General features: G+C 41.3%; 1 protein-coding gene across 2 annotated transcripts in view; it reads left to right on the forward strand.

Annotated features, from left to right (window-relative positions):
- mcu (mitochondrial calcium uniporter) overlaps positions 1-21,400 on the forward strand; it is a 59,823-nt gene that overhangs the window by 24,828 nt on the left and 13,595 nt on the right. Inside the window, exon 2 of one of the 2 annotated variants that reach the window (XM_023281627.3) lies at positions 1,424-1,534. In XM_023281627.3, coding sequence (XP_023137395.2) covers positions 1,424-1,534 — 111 coding nt within the window. Of the gene's footprint in view, positions 1-1,420; positions 1,535-21,400 lie in introns of both variants that reach the window. The other variant, XM_023281626.3, reaches the window with a different exon arrangement.

Raw genomic sequence — 21,400 nt, forward strand, 5'->3', positions numbered from 1 at the left:
TTCTCTCCATTTCTAGCTATGGATTTCCTGTTTCCTGATAGGTGCAGGACTTTGTACTGCAGTGAAAAATGAGTCCACTGTGAGTATATATGTGACAGGAGCAGAAGCTTCTTAGGGTTCAGAGGGTTAAGTATGTTAATTTCAGCTCTTTGTAAACACTGTTCCAAGAAAATCATGATTTTCAATTATGAAAATGTACAAATTTACTCCATCCAGGTTTTTAAGGGGGGAAAAACATGTCTTCACTTGTGTTTTTTTCTCAATATGGTCAGAAAACTGTGATGTCACAAAATGTGAAAAAGGTTATTTTAATGCATGTGCCAAAAGTTTTTATTTGTGCGTGTTTAGTTGTGTGCACCATTCCTTCTCCACACATTTTTAACCTCTATTTAATATGTTTTATTTGGGATCTAAGCAAATCAGGTCAGATTGAGGTTTTTCATTTTCAACAGCTTTGCCTCTTAAATGCACTTGTGACGGTGGATGATTTTGAAAATCTATTCTCCACGCTCGACCTTTATTATTATTAGCAGAGAAGGCCAAAAGCAGGTTGGTGAAGTGTTAAAGTACTGAAGCCCCCGGAGACTAAACACGTCCACGTACATTGTCCTAAAATGAGTTGGAAATGGGCTGCACTAGTTGTGTGCACAGTCAAGGTGCTCTCAGTGTTTATATACCACTTTATCTCCATCTAATCTTTCCTCAGTACTGGGAGGCAAGGGACATCTGAGTGCATACTTTGAAGGTGAATGTATTTTAGTCATTCCAGTCTACCATGACACTGTCATACTGTTGCCCAAACTCACACACACAGAGACACAAACTTACGCACATACACAAAGTTAAAAAAGAACTCTTTTTTCCGACCACACAGGCACACCAAGCTTACATCTGTACACATCAAAGCTAGCATATTTCTCACCTTTCTTCAAATATGATAACAGTCTGCTTGTAAGCAACCGAAGAGATAGTAGAAAAATAACTCTGTGCTAATCCTGGTTTCGATGTGAAGCAGCTGCAGGCCGGTCAGCTCTTTTATCTCCGGGTGTCAGTTGCTGCAGAAAAGAGGGCTTCACGCGCTTTCCTAAGCTTACGCAGGAGGTTTCACATGATATTTCTACTGCCTTGCACACACCCACTGCGAACATTGTGCGTTTGAAATCATGCAAACACAAACTCGTCCCGGCCTTTGAAGGGAATCAAAAATAAGGCACAACTTCCACTTTCATGCCTCATTATTTTAAGCCTCTTTTTAGCTCATGATAACATGCTGTAGATGCTGATGGTGGCGGCTTTGAAAATAGCACCAGCTTTGCTATTTTCAATTTGCATCTCGATTATCCCAAAGACTGTTTCCACTTCGAACTAATCCTGTGTCTTCCCAACTTGACATTTGTGTCTGTTTGTGTCTTTTCTTCAGCAGGAGGTACTGTCTGCTCCTTTCACCCGTCAGACTGTCAGGAGAGCACATGGCCTACGGTCAGCAGCCCACTCCACACTGTTCACCCAGCCTACCACTGCCCTGTCTCCACAGGTTAGTGTGTCTAATGCTCGTATGTGTGTACATGTGAGGAAATGAAAGTCATAGATTATCTCATTTTGAGCATTATTGATTTCTATGCCATACGCGCTAATCCATATTTCACCCATATGAGGTCAGTTGTGTGTCTGTGTCTGGCACATTGATGTGTGCCGCACATCACGGCAGCTAGTGTCTGCCTTGTCAGCACTTTCTGACACCTTCATCACCTATTGCAGCTATTGAAGTAAGGTTGAAAAGGTCAATCAGGAAATTGTTGTGTCATTATGAAGCCAATATTTCAGATTGTTGTAGATATTGGATCGATATTGGCCAGCTGAATATTGGCAGGCATCGTAACCTGCGTCATTCTGCTTTGTCCAGCTGCCAACTGTTCAGTAGCAGCAGCTAGTTTATCCCTTTTGGTCGTGAAAATGCTAAAAGAATACAACTACGTGCTGAAAACCATGTTCAACAAATTGCTTTCTGTTGGAAGCCTCAGTAGATGTATTTTTGGAGTTAATTTTCTGTCCTAAGTCTTGGTAATCCTTCACCACTTGTCTCTTTTGAAAAGGAGTTATCTGTTTTTGTATTTATTTCCAGTGTAGAGCTGATTAGCAGTACTTCCCAAGATACTTCAACCCTTTCTCTCAATTTACATATCAGTCTAGTTACCGACCCTCATTTATTGTCATAAATGCTGGATGTTCAGAAAAATGAGGTTGTGCCGAGGCAAGCTCCCAGAATGACTTTCCTCCATGGAGAGTCTGAGCTCAGCCTTAGAGAAAGGGTGAGGAGCTTGAATATCCAGAGGGAGCCCTGAGTAGAGTTACTGCTTCTTCATGTGAAAAGGCCAGCTGAGGTGGTTCCAGCATCTGATTAGAAAACTTTTCTTTGGAGGTTTTCAGGGAAGTGGGAGGAGACCCTGGGGTCGATGTAGAACTCGCTGGAGGGATTATGTACGACCCAGTCCCAATCACTACCCAAAAGCCTCAGCAGCAAACTGACCCTCATAGACTTAGCCGACATTGCAGCTGTGGTGCTTGAGTGCGTGAGCTTTTGAGGGATTGAACTGGTACAAAATGAAGCAATGTGACATACTGTCATGACAACACATGGTTAGAAACAACACAATCGCCATTAAAAGAAAAGTGAAATTGGGCCCAAATTCCATGTGCTGTTTTATTAGCTTCCCAGCCTGTAAGTGACATTACAGTGTTTATACCTTTTAGCAAATGAAGAATTAGGAAAGTCATGAACATCGCTAAACTGTATACGAATGTTTGGCAGAAAATGCAAGCAACTCTACAAACATGTAATGGATAAGCACAACAGCAAGCAGCCAGTTGCTGACACTTAAGGACAGCCTTCTAAAGGATTATTTCCCTACACCTTTCATGCATGGTTTGTGTACATTGTGCTGGGGGCTGAACAACCATTTTTATATGTCGCCAGTTTTGCTATGAACTTTAGGCACCTTAGAAAAGTCTAAAGATATGCAGAGTCACAAGAAGGGTGCATAATGCCATCAAAAAGTCTGTATCGTGGCCTTCATGCAAGCAGAAATGTGCCACAACGCCTCTGAAGTTGGAGATTGGGATTGAGCCTGTATCTAATCCAGCCTGGGAATACCTCAGTATCCCCTCAGGGGGAACTGGAAAAAAATTGCTGGGGTAAACGACATCTGGAATGCCCTGCTTAGCCTGCTGCCACCTTGACCCGACTCTGGATAAGCGGAAGGATTGAATGAATGATTAGCAATAAGGGGTATTTAGCGGAGAAGCCCCTGAAGGTTGATGAGGTCACTGGATGGCAGCCTTTTGATAAAGCTATTACCAGGAGAAATCTATTCAAATGTATTCAAAAATCCCACAGTTCAAAGCAACCTCCCCACGGTGGTGTCATTGCCTTGACTCAGTGTTGTTGACATGAAGCAGCAGTGGGTGCTGCCGCAGGAAGCCAGTTTCCCCATCAGACCTTATTATGCCCTGCAAACTACACTTTGACAAGAATGCATTTCGATTACAAACACCAGCAAGATCTTAAAATGCACTGTGCCATGTAACAGTAGAGAACCAGCTGTTCTGGTGGCATTTGGCTTTGATGTGACAGCAAACTTATTAAAAACTTTTCACAAAGTCATTCCGTGTTAACACTGCTGAGAGGTAGTAGTTGTGTTTGCATGCAAAATAATATTGCAAATAATGATAAGTGCCACAGTGGAGTTATTTTCTCTCTCTTTTTTTTGTATCAGCACAGCCGAATTGAGAGTTGCGTAACTTACCGTAGTATATTGAACTGACTTGCAGATGTTTGATAGACCTCCCAAAGTGTCTGGTACTCGTGGGGCTTTCAGGTAGAAATTTGTTATCTGACAAAATAATGAATGAGTTATTCTGTGTGTGTCTCTTGCTAGGCCATCAGTACCAATTTAATTTCTTCCTCAGCCATAATTTTTATTGACTATTTGCCATCTGTTTTTATAGCACATTGTTGGTGCAATCCAGCAAAGGTTTCATTTAATTTATTGTCTTTTCTGCAGTGTTGTACATCAGACCTCAGACCAGTCTCACTTGGGAACTACATTACACACTAGATCTTTAATCTTATATTGTTTTTAACTATCTTTAATCTGTACAAGTGCCATGGTCTCATCATGTGACCTTTATTAGCAGATGGATGCGAAGATGTTCAAATTTTCAGTTTTTTTTGTGAGCAGTTAAGTGACTTTTTGGCTCAAAGGTGGAATTTCTACATTCACAATCAACTTAAAAAATCTGTCATTTCCATAATTACTGGGTATATTTAAACTGAACACACATATGTACACACTCATGTCAAGTAGTCATCTTCTACATGGTATCACTTGAGGCTTAGTACAACACTGTTGCAGCGCGAGGCGTCATATCAGTGTCCCAACAGAACGTGACAAACAGTCATGAGATCTGGCAGAGGGACTTTTCAGCATCGCCACTTTGTCCTCTTTCTCCTCTCCAACTTGGCTGGGTCAGACCACAACTCTTTGCATTTGGTATTCCTGTGAGTAAGGTCTAGCTAGAATCCAATAAAGCAGACGCATTATGTTAAAAAGATCAGCTCAAGGTTAAGTGTGTATATTTTTCACCAGGAAATGTGCTTGGCCCACCAACAAGCTTGCATGGGATGAAAATTTTATGATGAGAACAGGATATTTGTTCCTTGAGTGCTTGCAATCCTCGTGCTGTGGACGGCAGTGCATTAGCTCATCTCCTTCATCTCTTTCTTTGTGTGTTTGTGCAGCTACTTGCACGGGCAGCGAGTGTATGTTTACCGTGCTTTGTTTGCAGCGGTTTGTGCGTATTAACGTATCATTGAGCTCCATGAAATGAAGAAGGCAGGCATTGGTTTGCACGGGCCGGGGAGGGGGGTTGTACGGGGAAAAATGAGGAGAGGCTTTCCTCGACTGTGTGTTTACATTTTGCTGCAGCAGGCCGGTCGGAATGCGTTGGGGGGAGGTTGGTGAATGAGAACAGAGGAAATGTATACATTACTTACGCTGCTGGGAAGTAAAAACATCAACCACGGGTTATCCTACCAAGGCCTTGTTCGCAACAGGATGAAATAACGGAGCAGATAGGGAGTCAGTCAATAGTCCCAAGCGTCCCTCTTCATGCCATGTATCCTCCAGAGAGAGATGTTTGTTCAGAGGGCAGGGAACGGAGGAGACACATGGGGCTCAACAGGGAGTGTTTTCCTCGCCAAGCCTTGCTGTCTCTGCTAGGTATGGCCGAGGAGGACATTTTCATAACAGCAGTGAAGGAAGGAAACATCAGCAAAACAGTGGTGCTGTGTGGAATGAAAATCAGGTTGCATAAACTTGTTAGCCTTGCAAACACTGGCTCTAAACGTGTCTGTTGCGTCGTCTGGCATTTGTGTGCTGCACTGTTATCTGTCAGCACTTTTTTTTTTATCTGTTTTCATTTCATTGACATCCCTCTCCCTTGCTCCTGCATTGCTGCAGTACAGGCACTTGTCTCCTGCTTGGCAAAGACAGCATTCCCTCCCTCCCTCCCTCCCTCTCTTGCTCTTTGGCATCCTTCAGTTTAGCTGCAACTTCCCATGAGGCCTGCTGGGTCACGGCGGCGCACACACTAGCGCGTACACAAAGCCATTTTTCAGCAGCAGCATTCTTGCGTGGACCTCTCGATCCATCTGCGACACGGTGCCTACAGAAGGGAGCTGTGACAGTTTGGCAGAGTTGTCAAATGTCAAAGCGACACATCAAGTGAGAAATCTAAATGAGGAGGAAACAAGTTGTTGGTTCCTCACTGGAACCGAGCCAACGCAGTTTTTGTTTCTCCACATGTAGGAGCTTAAATTACAGCGGTAAATGGATTAAGGATAAGAGACGGAACAGGAATATGCTGAATAGAATAAGGAGCAATTCTCAGCATGGCAGCTGATAAAAATGTAGTATAAACGAAGTGCGGTGGAGGTAGCGTTGTTGCTGCGAAGCTCTCCAGCAAATCATATTTATCAGGTGCTTTGAATCTATTGATGACTCCTGTCTTCACCAAACCTGTCAATGCAAATGGATCTCTGGAAAAACATCTGCTCTGTCTTGCAATGTTCCCCATACAGCCAGAGGAGATATAGATCAGCACCAAAAAGAAGTAACATTGTTCGGTCAGTTCAAGGATGTATTGCTCCTTCCTATCTCTTTGTAGGGGGATGGTGTCAGTAACCTGTATTGAGAGTGGTTCATGAGCCTAATAAGCCGTTTTACACAGTAAGTTCAATGTACAGGCTTGCATCGGTGTGGTGGGCAGTTGGGAAATTGCCAGTAGCTGAAAACAATGGTTGCTGTTTTCTTTGGGAGGCGAGTGTGTTATGAGGAGAGTCATGGAAAATGTCGCTCTGTTTAAATGATACATTGAACTGCCCCAGCAGAAGAAGCAAACATCCCCTTTCCCCCCTCCTACATTGTTTTATGCGGAAGTCCACGTCCTCTGTTACTGTTTGTAGAGTGCATCCCTCTGTGTTCATGTTTCCATCACTTCCTCTCCTTTTATGGTGTCGATTCAGCAAGAATTTGTGCAATAGCAGGCGTGTATATCGTAAATTCTGTGACGAAGTGGCCAATCTGAAATAATAGCTCATCACCCCACACAGCAAGGTCAGAAATGGCTTTAGTTTAAATGTTGTTGCAACGTGTTAGAACTGTACTTAGTTGTGCTTAAAAGTTTGGAGAAGCTCTTAAGAAAAAACACCAAAACTTTCTCGTATCTACTCCAGACATATCGATAATCATTCTGTCATTTCTCTGTTTTCTTTCATTCTAAACCAGACGGTTTTTAAACTATGGCCTAAAATTTTGTTTATACACTTAAAAGTGTCAGTGGCGAAATTTGCCAGACTCTCGAAAAGATTTACTTGCCACCCTCTATTTGACCTGCTACTTACCGGCAGTGTTATGTAAAATGAAGATGGAGGGTGTGTGTGTAGCAGTGTGTATCTTGATAGGACGTGCTTGTGCTAAAGGTCTCCCTGGATTGTACTGTCCTGACTTTACAAACATGGGGAACAGTGAGGCGATTCTGTCACTGGAGAGTTTTTTTTCTGTCCTTGACTGCCAAAGGGAAAAGGCAAGGAGAAATAAATGTCAAAAATACTGCTGTAACACTTCTGTGACCCGGTTCTATGAATGTTTATCTGCATCTCGTAGTTACAAATTGAAGCACTTTTTCGAATTCAACAACCACAAATCCTCCGTTCCACCTAAACATCTAGAGAGCAACAGCAGACTTGATCGGCTTTAATTAACTCTGTCGTTAATTAGGATGCTGCTAAGCCCATTCTTGTATAATTGTCCATTTTGAGTAGCAGCACTCAGTGAGAAGAGTCATCCAAGCTGTTATCGGATTTCAAGTGTCATCCGTCAGCAGATATGAAAAAAAAAAACAGAAAGCCTAATTTAATTTCATGTTTCTAAACTGCTTCATGTCAATTGAAAAATCCCTAGTTTGTTACCTTCAAATCAAACCGACTATTCCAGCATGTCACACTGATACTGATCAGCTTAGCAAGGCTTAAAGCCACCTGTAAGTCTCAGATACCCATCGCTGTGTTTAATTACATTATTGATCTATTTGTGTCTGTGCAGTGTCTTTTGCAGATATTGCAGATGTAAAATTGCAGCAAAAGGAGATGTTGGTTTACATTGAGATTCCTCCTTCAGCTCACATTTTCAGACGGTTTCTCTGCAGGGGGAATATCGTTAAGTATTGGTACACCATGCACTGGAGTGAGGATATAAAGGATGTTGGCGTGAAGAGGAATGTGTGTGAACACTTAACAACTGTTGGCAGCCATTTAATGGGCTGATAATATTCAAAGCAGGTGGTCTGTTTGTTGGTCCAAAATAAAAATGGAGCTACTATCAATTTTAGGTTTCAGAACACCTGTCACTGTCAAGAGATATTTCCTTCAGATACATCAGATCAGATGTTGAACAGTGACGTCAGGAAACAAGTTAGAATTTCTTGTTTGTATTCCTGTGATGCGTCACAAACTCAGTCGGAAGAATTTCAAAAGGAAAGTTTGTCGTTTTCTGCCAGAGAATCAGATATTGGTTTGAATAAACCTACTGATCCTCACACCTTAATCTTCTATTAATTCTAGCCTGTTCTTAATAATCAGACAACATTTGAATGTGTCAGCCTCGTGTCAAAATGACCACCCTGCTAATTTTTCCTAAAAGTTGACCAGTCTTGTCCTCCTTGCTGCTAATCTTGCTGTTTAGGTGTAGTCTTGTGTTTGTTAGTATCTCCCTGAAACCTGATATACTGTCCACACTCACATGTATGTCAAATATCACCCATGTGCAATGACTCTGTTGTGGGTGTCTGAAGGGTATCACAAGAAACATTAACTCTCTAAACCAAAGCAGTTTCTTGATGTTTTCTTTGTTTGTTTTCACTCACTGTATGTTCGTTTTCAACTGCAATATAAACCCCTACACCTCTATGTTAGCAGCCCAACAAATAATAAGGGCTCTACATACTTTAGATGCTTTACTACTTTTGACTTTGTTCTGTCCAATTCTGAACAGAATTTTTAGTTTTTTTTTTTTTTTTTTTTTAACAAAATCTGAAGAGTTAGTGGGTAATCTTTAAATGATGCATGTAGAACAAGAAAAGCACTCAGTGAGCCAAGGCTGCTCAGTCGTTGTATGATTTCCGACGGATAAATCTCGATAAGTCCTCAGCGGTGGATTTGTAGTAGGATCGCAATCATGCTATCGTCAGCAGGCAGCTGACGTACCGTTCACTTGTCATAGTCACAGTGCCGCTATCTTGCAATGATATGCAAATCTTTATCAAATCCGTGGACGCCGACTATAAGCTACATCACTGCAAAAATCTAATCACATGGTCCTCGTGTCATTTCTGACTTTCGCTGAAAATTTCATCCAAATCCATTATTCCATTTTTGAGTAATGTTGTGCACAGAAAGACAAACAGACAAACGTACGCCGATCGTCACATAACTCCGCCACGTTCCTTGGTGGAGTAATAAAGTGATTTTGATGGCATATCTTGACAGAACTGCACATAAAACATGATTGACAACCACTGAAAAGTTGCAAGCCAACCATTCTTTCTGTTTTTACAGTGTCTACTTATGATAAATTGTCTCTTTTTTTTTTGTCTTTTTTAAGATAACATTCCTGCTAAACCAGCCTGTAGGTTTTAGGCTTCAGAGTGTAATATAAAAGTGACCTACAGTATGTCTGAATGACAGAATGCTGACTGTTCAACAGATTGATGAAGGCAACAATGTTACATACTTAAGGGCTTTAGATATCATCAGACTGTGGTGCTCTGTAGAGATGAAAATATCTATCAGTTCATTTAATGGAATGACATTTTTTCTGTAAACATTATCACGATGGAGTGATGTATTGCAGTAGTGTAACAGGCATGTGGTTGAATCTTTGTCGACACCATGTGGAGTCAAAGCACCCTGAAGCTTAAGCCAACACATGCCTGTAAATGTGCAGATATTCACAAGTACACAGCCTTGCAGATGTGATAAGTTATAAAAATATCCTGTTAAATACATGATAATGTTATTAAATGCAACATTAAGCATATCATATTAAAAATTGTCTAATGTGGAATTTTTATACACTCAATTGTGATAAAGGCTCAAGAATATCTACAGTTTAATTTAAATTAAAAATAAGATGGTTATTGATTGAAATTTATTTCGATATGGTGCTCACTCGATCAATGTCTCCATGCTGTAAATTTGCTGTGTTGGTGATTCATTTAAATACAATTCATTTAAAACAGTATTTAAAAAATTATTATCCGTTATGTTTATTTGCGTTCTTACTTCTTGATTTTACCTTAGGAATGTTTAATTGTTGTTTTCCTTTAATTTGACCTACTACTCCCTTGTTTTTTTGTAACAATCTCCTCAAATTCAGTTGCATCTGCTTTATTAATCAGCTTCTGTCTAACCTAATCGAATCAATCTTCTTTCTTTTGCTCATGGTCTGTGTGATTAAAGGCTTCATTAGGTTGTTGGAGCAGAATCTTTATTTCCAGTCATGTTTTAACTGGAAACAGGTAATTCTTTTAATGTAAATGTGCCTCCTAGACGCTGATGTTAGCACCTTTCTAGCAGAAACCTGAATATGAATAACCTCCCTTTTTTTCTTTTGATGTTAGTTGAAAATGATCTCATATGCATAATCACATAGTGAAAATAAGGTATTTATAGGGGGCTCCACGCTACCCGTATTACTGCCATAATCTCATTATGACTAGATTATGCTAGTGTGTACAAATGTAAACTCGCTTATTTACTTTGGCGGTATAGAGTGGCATCACACAGTATCATCTGCAGCTGAGTAATAATATGCAAAAATGAGATGAATACACAAAACAACAACTAAGCCTCAAAAGTGAATTACATATCTGCATTAAGCAGTTTAAAAATGCGTTTGACATGTTTAAGGGTGGATTGTGGTGGCCTCAAAGGATTTTCATCATTTTCTTCATAACTCCAGTGATCTAACTGGGGCCATATGTGCCTGGCAGCTGGCCAGGAGCATCACGAGAGGAACTCTTTAGTGAACCTCTAATTTGTAATAACAGCAGCTCTTGAAGATTAACTTTACACAACCATTATTAACATCTGTTACTAAAGCAAAGTGTTTAGCTTCAAGGTTCCAGAGCAGCTTGAATTATCTTGGAACCGTCCATGGAAAACAAAAAGAGCTGCAACAGTTAGTGCCCTGTGGGAGGTAACGTGACGGGGGAGACCTGGGTCGTCCTTGCCCCAGCTCTGTCGCCAACATCTAAGCAGGACCGAACCCTGCGGTGAGGAAGAGAGGAAATAGGCAGGAACAATAGCAGTGGGGGGGCTGAGCAGAGGAGGAAGATGAGAAAGATGGAGAATCAAATCGGATTCAAGCAGGAATCGAGGAGGAACGGCAGCATAATTAGCATCATACTGATGATGAGGATTAAGATTGTGAATGGGAGCACAGGGGCAGAGAGATATGCAGACTGTTTTTGTCGGAGCATTAGGGAAGTTGTCGAGCTCACTTCGATTTTAGGTCATGATGTCATTTGGGAGGATGAAAAGACACAGATGAGCGGGGGAGCTGGAGGCGAGATGACAGGAAGGAAGAGGACAATCTTTAACAAACTTATCATCGGCTGTGTCGTCTGATCCACAAATAATATCAGCCGACTTGATTAGACGCTGTCGGTATTATGAGTTTTGTGTGATCTGAGTCATGCAGTTGTCATGACTCCCACAGCTCTTGGATCAGGGGTCGCCACATCACAAGCAGGCAGGACGTGCTGCTCAGAACCCTCTGAGATCTGAAAGCTGGGGTGTCTGTTTATTTGACTGCTGTGACTTCCATTCCCCGAGCCCTGCAGGTGGGCACAATAACAGATAGTTCACAGAAACTGGCCCACTTTCAGGAAACTGTCCAAAGTCTGTATGAGAGTATAGCTGCTCCCCACACGGCCCCACGGCACCGGCCCTCTGAATATTTGATGCCTGTTGTGAAATGCCTGGAGTGAAGTTTTTGTTGATATTAGCAATCTGACAAATAGGACCCAACAGAAAAAGTCCTAGGTCTGCTGTCTTTCTAAGAACACAGTATTTCTCGAAAAACAGTCGTCAATAAAGAGTCAGCATTAAATCATTTTTATACCGATCTAATGTAGGGGTGCATGATATTCAATATTTTCTGATAACTGATTATGGCATGTTGCTGATGCTGATATATGCACCGTGGATCAACTGATTATTGGTCTGGCTGATTATCAGATATGATAATTAGCAGTATATAGATTAACAGTATTGTTGTTTTTTTTTTTTTAAACTGACTTTAAAAAAATATACGAATTTCACATAAAAATGCTTCGTTCTCTATATGTAGTCACTCTGGGGTCTTAAGCAAGGGGTCCCATACATTTGAGCACAATCCGAAAATTGTGCTCAATTATATTGGTCTCCTTGATAACTAATAATCAGTTTCGGTCATGAAAAAAAAACACCAGTCGAAGCCTAATGTGCACATATATTTTCTATCTAATTGCAGAGAACAATAAGTCTCTCCTGTGGTGGAATTAACATATTATGATGTCTACTCTTATTATGATGGCAGATGCAGACAAAATACAACGTTTTTCAAATGTAAACATTGACAATATGAAAAATATTTCAGTCTACATGGAAAACACACCATATTATTTTTTATATAACATTTTCAAACTGTAAATCTTTAGCCTGACAGGCGTTATCTGCATGTCAGTGTTCATTTTGGGTTGATTTTCCATTTCAAAGCTTTATGGCCGGTGTCAATGATGATGCTGTTATCAGCGTGCATTCCTAATATAATTTCGTATTCACTAGGGCTGTTGACTGTGGTTAACTAAGGATTAAGCAGAGGTCACATCACAGTGTGGTACATTAAAGTTCAACTATACATTCTTATAAAATGAGCCACATAATGACATCACCCTTTCTGAATGTATAGTGACAGTAAAAACCTCAGTTTTACATCATCACAGTTGATTCTATACAGTATTTAAAGTTGAGGTCTTTAAGTTAAGTCTCTCTCCACTGTACGCTGTCATAAATGTAGCTTTTACTACCACTGTGTGATAAAGATCAGTAAATACTGGTTTAATCTTTCCATGGAGGAACATTTACACTGCTGTACTCTCGACTACATCACTCCTCCACTTCCCACTTCTGTTTCAAAATAGGGGCCAGTGGTTCAGCTCTATTTATTAGATTTTCTGTGAGAGGAAACATTATTTTCCTTCATCATTTATGTACGTTGAAAAATAGCATAGTGGTGTAGATGTAGATGTCTCTGTCACTTTAGAAACCAGGATTTAGCTTTTGGCAATGATGCCTCCGCTGAACCAGCCAGGCAGACAGTGTTAGCCTCCATGTACCCAGCGTTCCTCCGCTGAAACCCCTTGCTGTGCAATCTAAGGAGCAGCTGGTGACTGTGTGGAGGAGGCATATGGTGGTCTACACCCTCTGTAGGCCGAGCAGAGGGCTGGGTAGTCAGAGTGGCTGTGGTACAAAGTGGAAACTGGCAACCAATGTGTTGGTCAGAAAACTAGTCATGCTTACAGGCTGAATAAAGAATCCATCTTGGAGCTTATCATAGATTGAAAGCAGTAAGTAAATAAATAACTATATATAAATCAATGAATTATGACATTAATTATCCACACAAGGTGAGTTATGTGTTACTATGAGCTGTGTGAGTTGGTTGTTGTGTTGCAGCTTCCCTTGAGCTCCTTGAGCAGTATCTGGTCGAGTCTGAGTGGCATTCATTAGCCTAGTTCTGATGCATGTGAATGTTCCATATGTCCATGTAGACCAGAGCAAAGTAAAACCCAGACAGGCTTGCTGACACAGCCAAGAGACAACTATTCTGTGAATTCAGTTTTCCAGACTTTCTAGTGCTCTCCATGGACTATCCACTGATTAGCGGAGACAGCCAATGCTGCAGCGTGATAGCTGAACACTGAGCTGGGTAAGACCAAGCATTGATATTCTGGGCAGTTTTTACAGCTTTTTTAATGGACTTTGTTCTTTCGCATCCCGAATCATGTTCAAGGCATGGAGGGCCAGAGGAGAGACGCTCACAGAGGGAAAGCACAGTCAAAGTTCCTCAAAAGAAGCATTCCCAGGCTTCGCTCCATAAATAACAGATGCTGCTTTGGGAGGAATTCATAGCAGCTTGTGAGATACAGTACGCTGCCCTGAATGTCACCTCACATGCACTCAGAGAGCAGAGACACAAGTGTTCAGGGTCAGCACTGCATCAAGGGAGTACTAGTAAAACACTCTAATAGCGGTTTTTAACCATTTATGGAAGCACCTAAATAATGATGTGTTATTGCAACCTCCTCAGATCCTCTTTTGGTTGTCAGTATGCAGGAGGAGACTTTATTATCTATCTGACCAGGTGGATCGTTTCACTGACTGCAGGTTAACACGCCGGTCTGTCGTATTAGTCAAACAGTATGGGGAAAAAAAACCCCAGCAAGCTCAGCCTAGATTAATAACCGCCTGGCTGCTTGGAAACTTAAATTGACATTTTCATTGTTGAGTTTCACTTTGTGTTTTGTCTCAGCTGACATTTAATTAGACAGGCCCTCACCTGAACAGGCCCAGTGAAAGCATTGAGTCTCTTTTACCTTTTCAAATAGTCAAGACTTTAGGGTTGAGGATGAATGCTGTTGATTAGCATTCATGTAACTGCAGTTGCAAAGGAGTATGGAGAGATAATGGTGTTGAAAGCTTAAATTCAGAGCTATTAATGCCAATTATTTCAATGACTGATTAGTCTAATGGTTGGATTTTGCAGTTTTCAAGCTGTGAGGCTCCCTGCCTAGGTGCCCGGAAGACTTGAGGAGGAAACATAAGACAAAAACACTGCTGAGGGAAAGCGACATGTACATGCTTATGTTCTGCAAAGAATGTAAAGTCAGGTATTGTAGTTTGTCCTGTCTATCACTGTGGCTAACTACTCCAGCTGCAGCTGTAGCTGTGACACAAAGATTTTGGAAGATAATAAGGTATTTCCATATTATGTGTCAAAATGTGTACTTCTTCGAATCACATCTCAGTCAGTTGTGAACACAGGGACATGATACGCATAATTTTAAGATTCTCTGTGACAGCATTACTCCAAGGAATTAAATGTCAGATATCTGAAATCATAGAAGGATGATTTTCCTCATAGCTCCCGAGCTTACCTGGGAGTTGTCAAATTTTTAGGTTTTCTTCTGTATCCAGTGATTGCTGTCAGTTCATTGATGGGTACATTGCAAAGAGGAAATGCCAGTAGCTAAATGTGGGCCAAAAACAATCTCAAATTGTAGCCCACAGCATAGCTCACTAAACTATCGTATATAACCAGAGCATTATGGGAACAGCGGAGGAGCAGGTGTCTTTAATTTACTCTAAAAAACAGAACTCCAAATTATTGTGCACAGAAGGATAAGAAATGCTCAGCAGCGCTTGGATTGTGGCCTCAACAGCGAGATGTTGAAAGTTGTTCTGCAAACAGATTAAACTGTTATTCTACCATTATGAGATGAGTGACAAGGTACTAAGTTTGTGTATCTGGCTATTTGCCCAAACGTAACTTGGGGGATGAAAGCGCGGTGAGACATGAAGCGGCAGAAGGAAAAGTGGAACATCTTGCACCCCGAAGCGTCACTGTTGAGAGATAAAGTGGTGATGACCCAGTACTAATGCATACACTGAACATTATATTTTATTCAGTGCAGGTTTTGATAAGTGATCGTGAACCCTGAATCCTGGAGGGAATATGTTTGCCACAGGAAATTGTGTTTTGTACCTCTTTAATGGAACAGTTAGGATAATATGAAAAAATAAGCACATCCCACGGAAATTGTTTTCTTTTTTGACATAGTTAGACAAGTAAGCATGTGATTCTCTTATTTGAAGAACAACAAAATGACGTGACTTGTGTGATCATTTACTGAATATCAACATGAACAGATGCAATCTTCTTCTGTCAAAAAAACAACTACACCCTTGGAATCAGAAACTAACATTGCCAGTCACTTTTAGCAGCTAATCATAGATGTCTAGGTCTATTTTGATTTACTTGCAATTTTCCTTCAGTTGCTAAGTGTTTGACAGTGCCTTTGTTGACTGGGCTATTCCATAACCCTCCCTGGTGGATTTGCAAGTCTGCTTAAGATTATCCTGTTGAAAGGTCCATTTCTGATTCCACTTCCACTCCCAGGCAGATGGCCTCACATTATCCTCAGGCACTCTTTGAAATCATGCAGAATTTTATAAATCAATGACTACTGGCTGCCCAGTCTCTGAGGCAATGAAACCAACCCAAACCACAACACTGGTTTGTACCAGACATGTGGACTGAGTGTGGTCCAAAAATCCTATCTTTGATTCTTCAGTTTCAGAGCACATTATTCCAAAATTAAGCCTTGGCCTAAATGTTAATTGGTAAAAAGTTGATTTGATTTCAAGCTTTTTCCTGGCACCCCTCCAATGCAAGTTAAATTTGTACAATGTCTTTCTGTCTGCTTGCACTTTGACACTGACACCTGCAAGAAATGCCTGAAGGAACTTGGAGAACTCTTTTTTTTTTCTCTCTCTTTTTGCAGTAAGTGCTTGCTCTTTAACTGACTTTGCTGAAGCGGTCAATTCTGGACAAACAAGCAGTCGTTGGAGATCATCGTTACTTGCATCCACACACTTTAATAGCAAAGAGAACATCAGAGGTCAGAGGTTAAAATATGCTGATTCCACCTGTCACTCCCTAACCAATTTCTAATTATTGGAGGCAAATCTCTGACAAGTCTCTGATTCTAATTTCATTGGTGATGTGATAAAGCCAAGTATATCTTGCTATTAGACTCATCCATTTTTTAAAATTTTATTTAATTATAAAATTTTCCAACATCAATTTTGTGTGTAATATGTTTGAGCATCTCACCTTTATTTATAGCTACTGGTTTAAAGAGGATCAAATGTTTGCGTGCTTTAATGTCGGAAAAGTACATTTCTATTTCTATTTTCCCATAACTGTACATCCCACACGCAGAAATATTGCCATTATGACAGACTATCCTGTGGCGAGACATTTGCACAAGCCTCTGTAGAATGTCACTGTTCCTCCATTGCCTAAAGCATCTTGAGTAGGAACAAGCAGCATAGTGGCCACAGAGGATCACTGCGCTGTCTTAGAGAGAACAAATGGGAGGTACTTTTCCTCTCAATTCAAAACAACAGTTTTATTTTCCGCTATAATTAATGCATCCAGAAAATAGGTAATGTTTTTGCAAAATGTAGCTCTGCTCTCAGAGGTGTCCTCGCCAACAGCATAACTATAATGATGGGAAGTATAGACCCTGTGGATGGAGAGGAAGGATTCCCAGTACACTGGTGGAGATGGGAAGATGCAACAAAAAGGAGGGTAGGAACTGATCACTGCTTATTCAGCAGCATTGATTGGTGTGTGTGATGTGAAGGAGCTACAGACCTCCACCTTTTCACACTCTTGATCGCTTAATCGACGCAGATCACCGAGATCGGTGTGTGCTTCCTGTGCATGGGTGAGGCTGGATTTGAATACGTTCCTCAGATGCTTGTCTACAATTCTCAGTGGTTTTCAAGAGAAGAAAAGCTAAATTTGGGAAGGGTGATGGAAAAATAAAGAGCGCAAGGAGAGGTTCCATTGTCTAGTCGGCTGCAGTAGGGGCTGAGTGTTGCGTGACTAAAATTAATACTGACACAAGCAGCTAGTGCCATCTGGTGTATGAGCAATCAAAGAGGGCCTTACTGTGCCTGCAAACTGACCACACACACACACACACACACACACACACACATATACACACCTTCTGTATTTAGATGTGTATAGAGTATCTATCCAAGTTATCAGTGCAAACACTGTTTTCAATTTCTGCAGTACTCTGGTCTTACAGTCGTCCCAGAGAATGCAGATGTTGCTCCTCAGCTGGATTGAATCCTTCGAGGAGCAGCATTGTGAAGCACAATGGCCAAGTGCTGCCTGACTTCTAAGCACAGGCGTGAAAGCCTGCACTTCTGTTTAATAATGCATCAGGTTCCAGTGTTGTTGGTCCCAGGGAGGGGAGCAGGAATGGGGGGTGCTGTGGGTATGACAATCAAACCGACCCACGTGTCCAAAAAAAAAAAGCGGGGGGGATTCATTCACAGCTGAGATCTTATCCCATGGATTACGCAGGCCACGAGCTGCAATTAATTCATCAAAGCATGTCCAGGTCCTGAAAGGCAGTTTATTGAAATGGAATGAAAGATTAAGCTGGAATTATTTATATCGTGCTGTAACCGATTTTGGGTTTTGATGTTTTTAAATAGCCTAATCAAGGGAGGGTTGTTTTCACTGTCAACTCTGCATTGCAGTGGAGTGATCAGATTCGGGTTTACGTGCAGCTGTGCTCTGTCACGGGTTCCCTCTCAGTGTGTGAGCGGAGATTACTTAATACGGTGGCGTCCAAGAATGTGACTGCAGATTGCATATCTGTTAATGGCTTTTACCAGGCGAGGAACACAGCTGAGAGAAAAGGCAGCATTTCCTTTCCTTACATAAGCTCGTCAGTGCTGAGGCGCAAAGAAAATGACAGTGATTACCGTCACACTGTTCTCAAATCCACTTTCCTCTGTAGCGATCGCTGAGTGCACCTTATCTAGGTGTGTGTGTTCTTTGCTCTGCATTTGTGGGAGGACGGAGAACGTGGGTGTGTGCATGCAGCAGATTGGGAGTGCTTCGAAACGGGCGCAGCTGTGCTTTTGTACTTGTTAACCCCACAGTGGGGAGACGCGAGGAGCTGAGTGGACAGTAGCTCGCCCCTGGAGCAGAATAGTGAGAGAGGAGGTGACATCCAGCACAGTAGCGAGATAGAAGCTGGACACATCAGCTATACCGCACCCAAATATGACCTTTTTCATCCCAGCTGAATAATCTATAAGACATGAGGCAGCAGGTTTTTATTTATTTATTTATTTTTTACTTTTTAATACTTTTTTCTGTGCATCGATTTTATCAAGAGAAAACACCAACCTTTTTTTGGCTCAGACTTCTGAAGAATGTTGTTTGCTGAGTTTATTTCTTTTATATCACTGTGAGCTGACTCTCCTTGGGGTTTGAATTGTTGGCCTGAAAAATGGAAAACATCAAGTTCGATTCTGGGAAATCCACAGTGAACACACAATTAATCAGTCAAAGTAGGTTAATAATGTATTGAAGATTTTGTTTATTAAAACAATATTTGTCATCACTTGACAAGACAGGAATCCAAACCAATGCTTGAAAAGGTTTCTGATTCTATAAATTTTAAGTTGCTTCCTTTTGTGTGTTAAAAATGCTTACATCTAAGTTTCCAAATAACCATTTGGAAAATGGTGCTTTCATGCACTTTAGTTGTTATTTAAATATATGGTAGAAAAAATAGAGAATGCTGCACATTACTGGAAATAAGAGCAGCAAGAGAGAATTTTTAAACTATCCCACTCAGCAGTATCTAAATGTGCTATAAAAGGGTAATAAAACCCAGAAACACAAGGATACAAAAATAAAACTCATCTCAGTGGGTTAACGAATGAGATCATTGTCCGCACACGTTCCTTCCAGCAGGTGAAAAGATAGTAGATGTGGTGCATTTTCAATTTAATAGCTCATAAACCTCATTCGCCTTCTCTAACAAACTCCTCAAAGTTGAGTCAGCGGGGTGTCACAGCTGACTGTATGTGATATACTGCAAACTCTGTTCTCTAAAGGCTCAATTTACAACTAAAAGAGAAGGTGGCTCGTGGGTGGTGGAGATGGGAACATATTCATCCCTGTGTTATGCATTGATGCTCAGTGATGAGGAATTTTGACTTTGTATAAATCGAGTTGTAGGGGTACACCTCTTGGATAAAGATGGGATGCGTTCAATGCCCCGTCTATCCTGTCCTCCAGACTGTCTTCTTATTGATCTGTCACATAGTGTATTCTCCATACTGTGACCTCCTGTTGGCTTCATCTTAACCATACGCTCCTCTCCCAGCTTGGTCTGTGATGGTAACATGATGGAGCACCACCTCTACTCCTTGACCCTCACCTCGCCTATCAAACGATTCAGTCACTGGAAAAGTGATCCCGGTGACTTTGATTGTAAATCTATCCTTACTGTATTACTTCTACCAGTAAATTAAATTAAAAGAATGGAACTGGACATGAAAAAAGGTTGTAGGAGCCAGTGGGCGCTGCATTATAAGTAGGAACCAATCCTTGTCTGGGCAGGTGTTCCACCTGGAAGGTAAAACAGTTTTGACCGCTGAAGAAGCCGGTCATGGTGAATTGTTTGTTTGAGATGAAGAATGCTGGATTACAATTACTTTGAAGCAATAAATAGACAGATTATTGAAACGCAAGCTATTGTGTTGGGCTCTCTTCATCAGATGCGGTAAAGTTTGTTGGCGCATCAATTATTTAAGTCCTGGTGAAGCACCTCAGGGGCTTCAAGTATTGGCTTAGCCTCTACAAAGGTTTTAAGCATGTCTGATGCTATCATATTAAAATGTCATTTAGATGCATGCATGCAGCGGTGCCCCAGATGCTCTATTGGCATGGACTGAGATGTAGATGAACCTGTTTATCCTTGAGCAACTTCATGAATGACTAGTGTGTGACTACCAGCATTATTTGGTCCGTAGCCGTGACCCGGGACAGCACATTACCGCATAGATGGATGCCGTCATTGTGGCGATAAATGACAGAGGTTTCCAGTACCCCCGGAAGGGCACCGTGAAATGGGAATTATGTCAGCAACATTATTCCTCAGTGCTGGTGTCGGTACTTACACGCGCACACACACGGACTCACTTTAAGCCATTCTTGGCACCCATAATTTCCCCGCGGTGTGTCTGAAGTTAAAAGGATGTGTTCGGAGGAAGAAGAGGTTTTTAAATTGCTGTGTCATTTTGTGTTCAGGTTCAGCCGTAACAACAGAGCTAAAAGCGGCAGCGGCGGTCCGCTCACAGCTGTGATTGCTAACCAGGGGTGCGTCATTGTATTCCAAGAGGTGTTCCTGTAGTTGCTATGGTCTATGTGAAAAGACTGTAGGGAAATTGTGATTAAAGAACACATATGTGGCTCATGTTTTGAGATCCAAAACATTTTTGGAGAAATGTTCGGAGTAGTTGAGTTCATCTGACAGGGTGTGGGTGTACGTCTGACAGAAACTGCTGTGTACTGCTCATGTACTGTATGCAAATTAGGCATTTGTTTAGTCAGATAGAAAATTTAACATAACAAGATGTAATACAGTTTGTCACTTTGCACACAGCTCTTAAAATAACCCCATTTCCTGGCTTTTTCTTTGGCTGAACAACACTGGGCTGGCAGTAGCCTAAATCCACCCTCAAAGCAGCTCTGCTAACAGTTTATGAATCTGTGTGAGTGAGCCGGAGGAGGAGGAGGCTAATAAATCTTGCACATTTTTCCACATACATAATCTGGACTGAAATGAGAACAAGAATATCATTATGATCCCGGAATTTAATGCAACAAAATGAAATTGTTGCGCATAAGGGAGATATTGATAGTAAATAGAACTGCAGCAGATGTCAGTTAGTTCCATCCCTGGTATATATACAGTATGAAGGTGTGGTCTTTTCTTGAATGTGTTACACTGTATGAGGATGATTAATCACTGCAGATCAATATGAGGCCTCTTGTATGTGTTACTACGTAATGTGAGAGGAGGGAAGGGCTTGGTGTGTAGCACACAGAAAGACCACCACAAAGAAGGC

Source organism: Amphiprion ocellaris, chromosome 16 (assembly GCF_022539595.1).
Source record: "Amphiprion ocellaris isolate individual 3 ecotype Okinawa chromosome 16, ASM2253959v1, whole genome shotgun sequence".
NCBI lineage: Eukaryota > Metazoa > Chordata > Actinopteri > Pomacentridae > Amphiprion > Amphiprion ocellaris.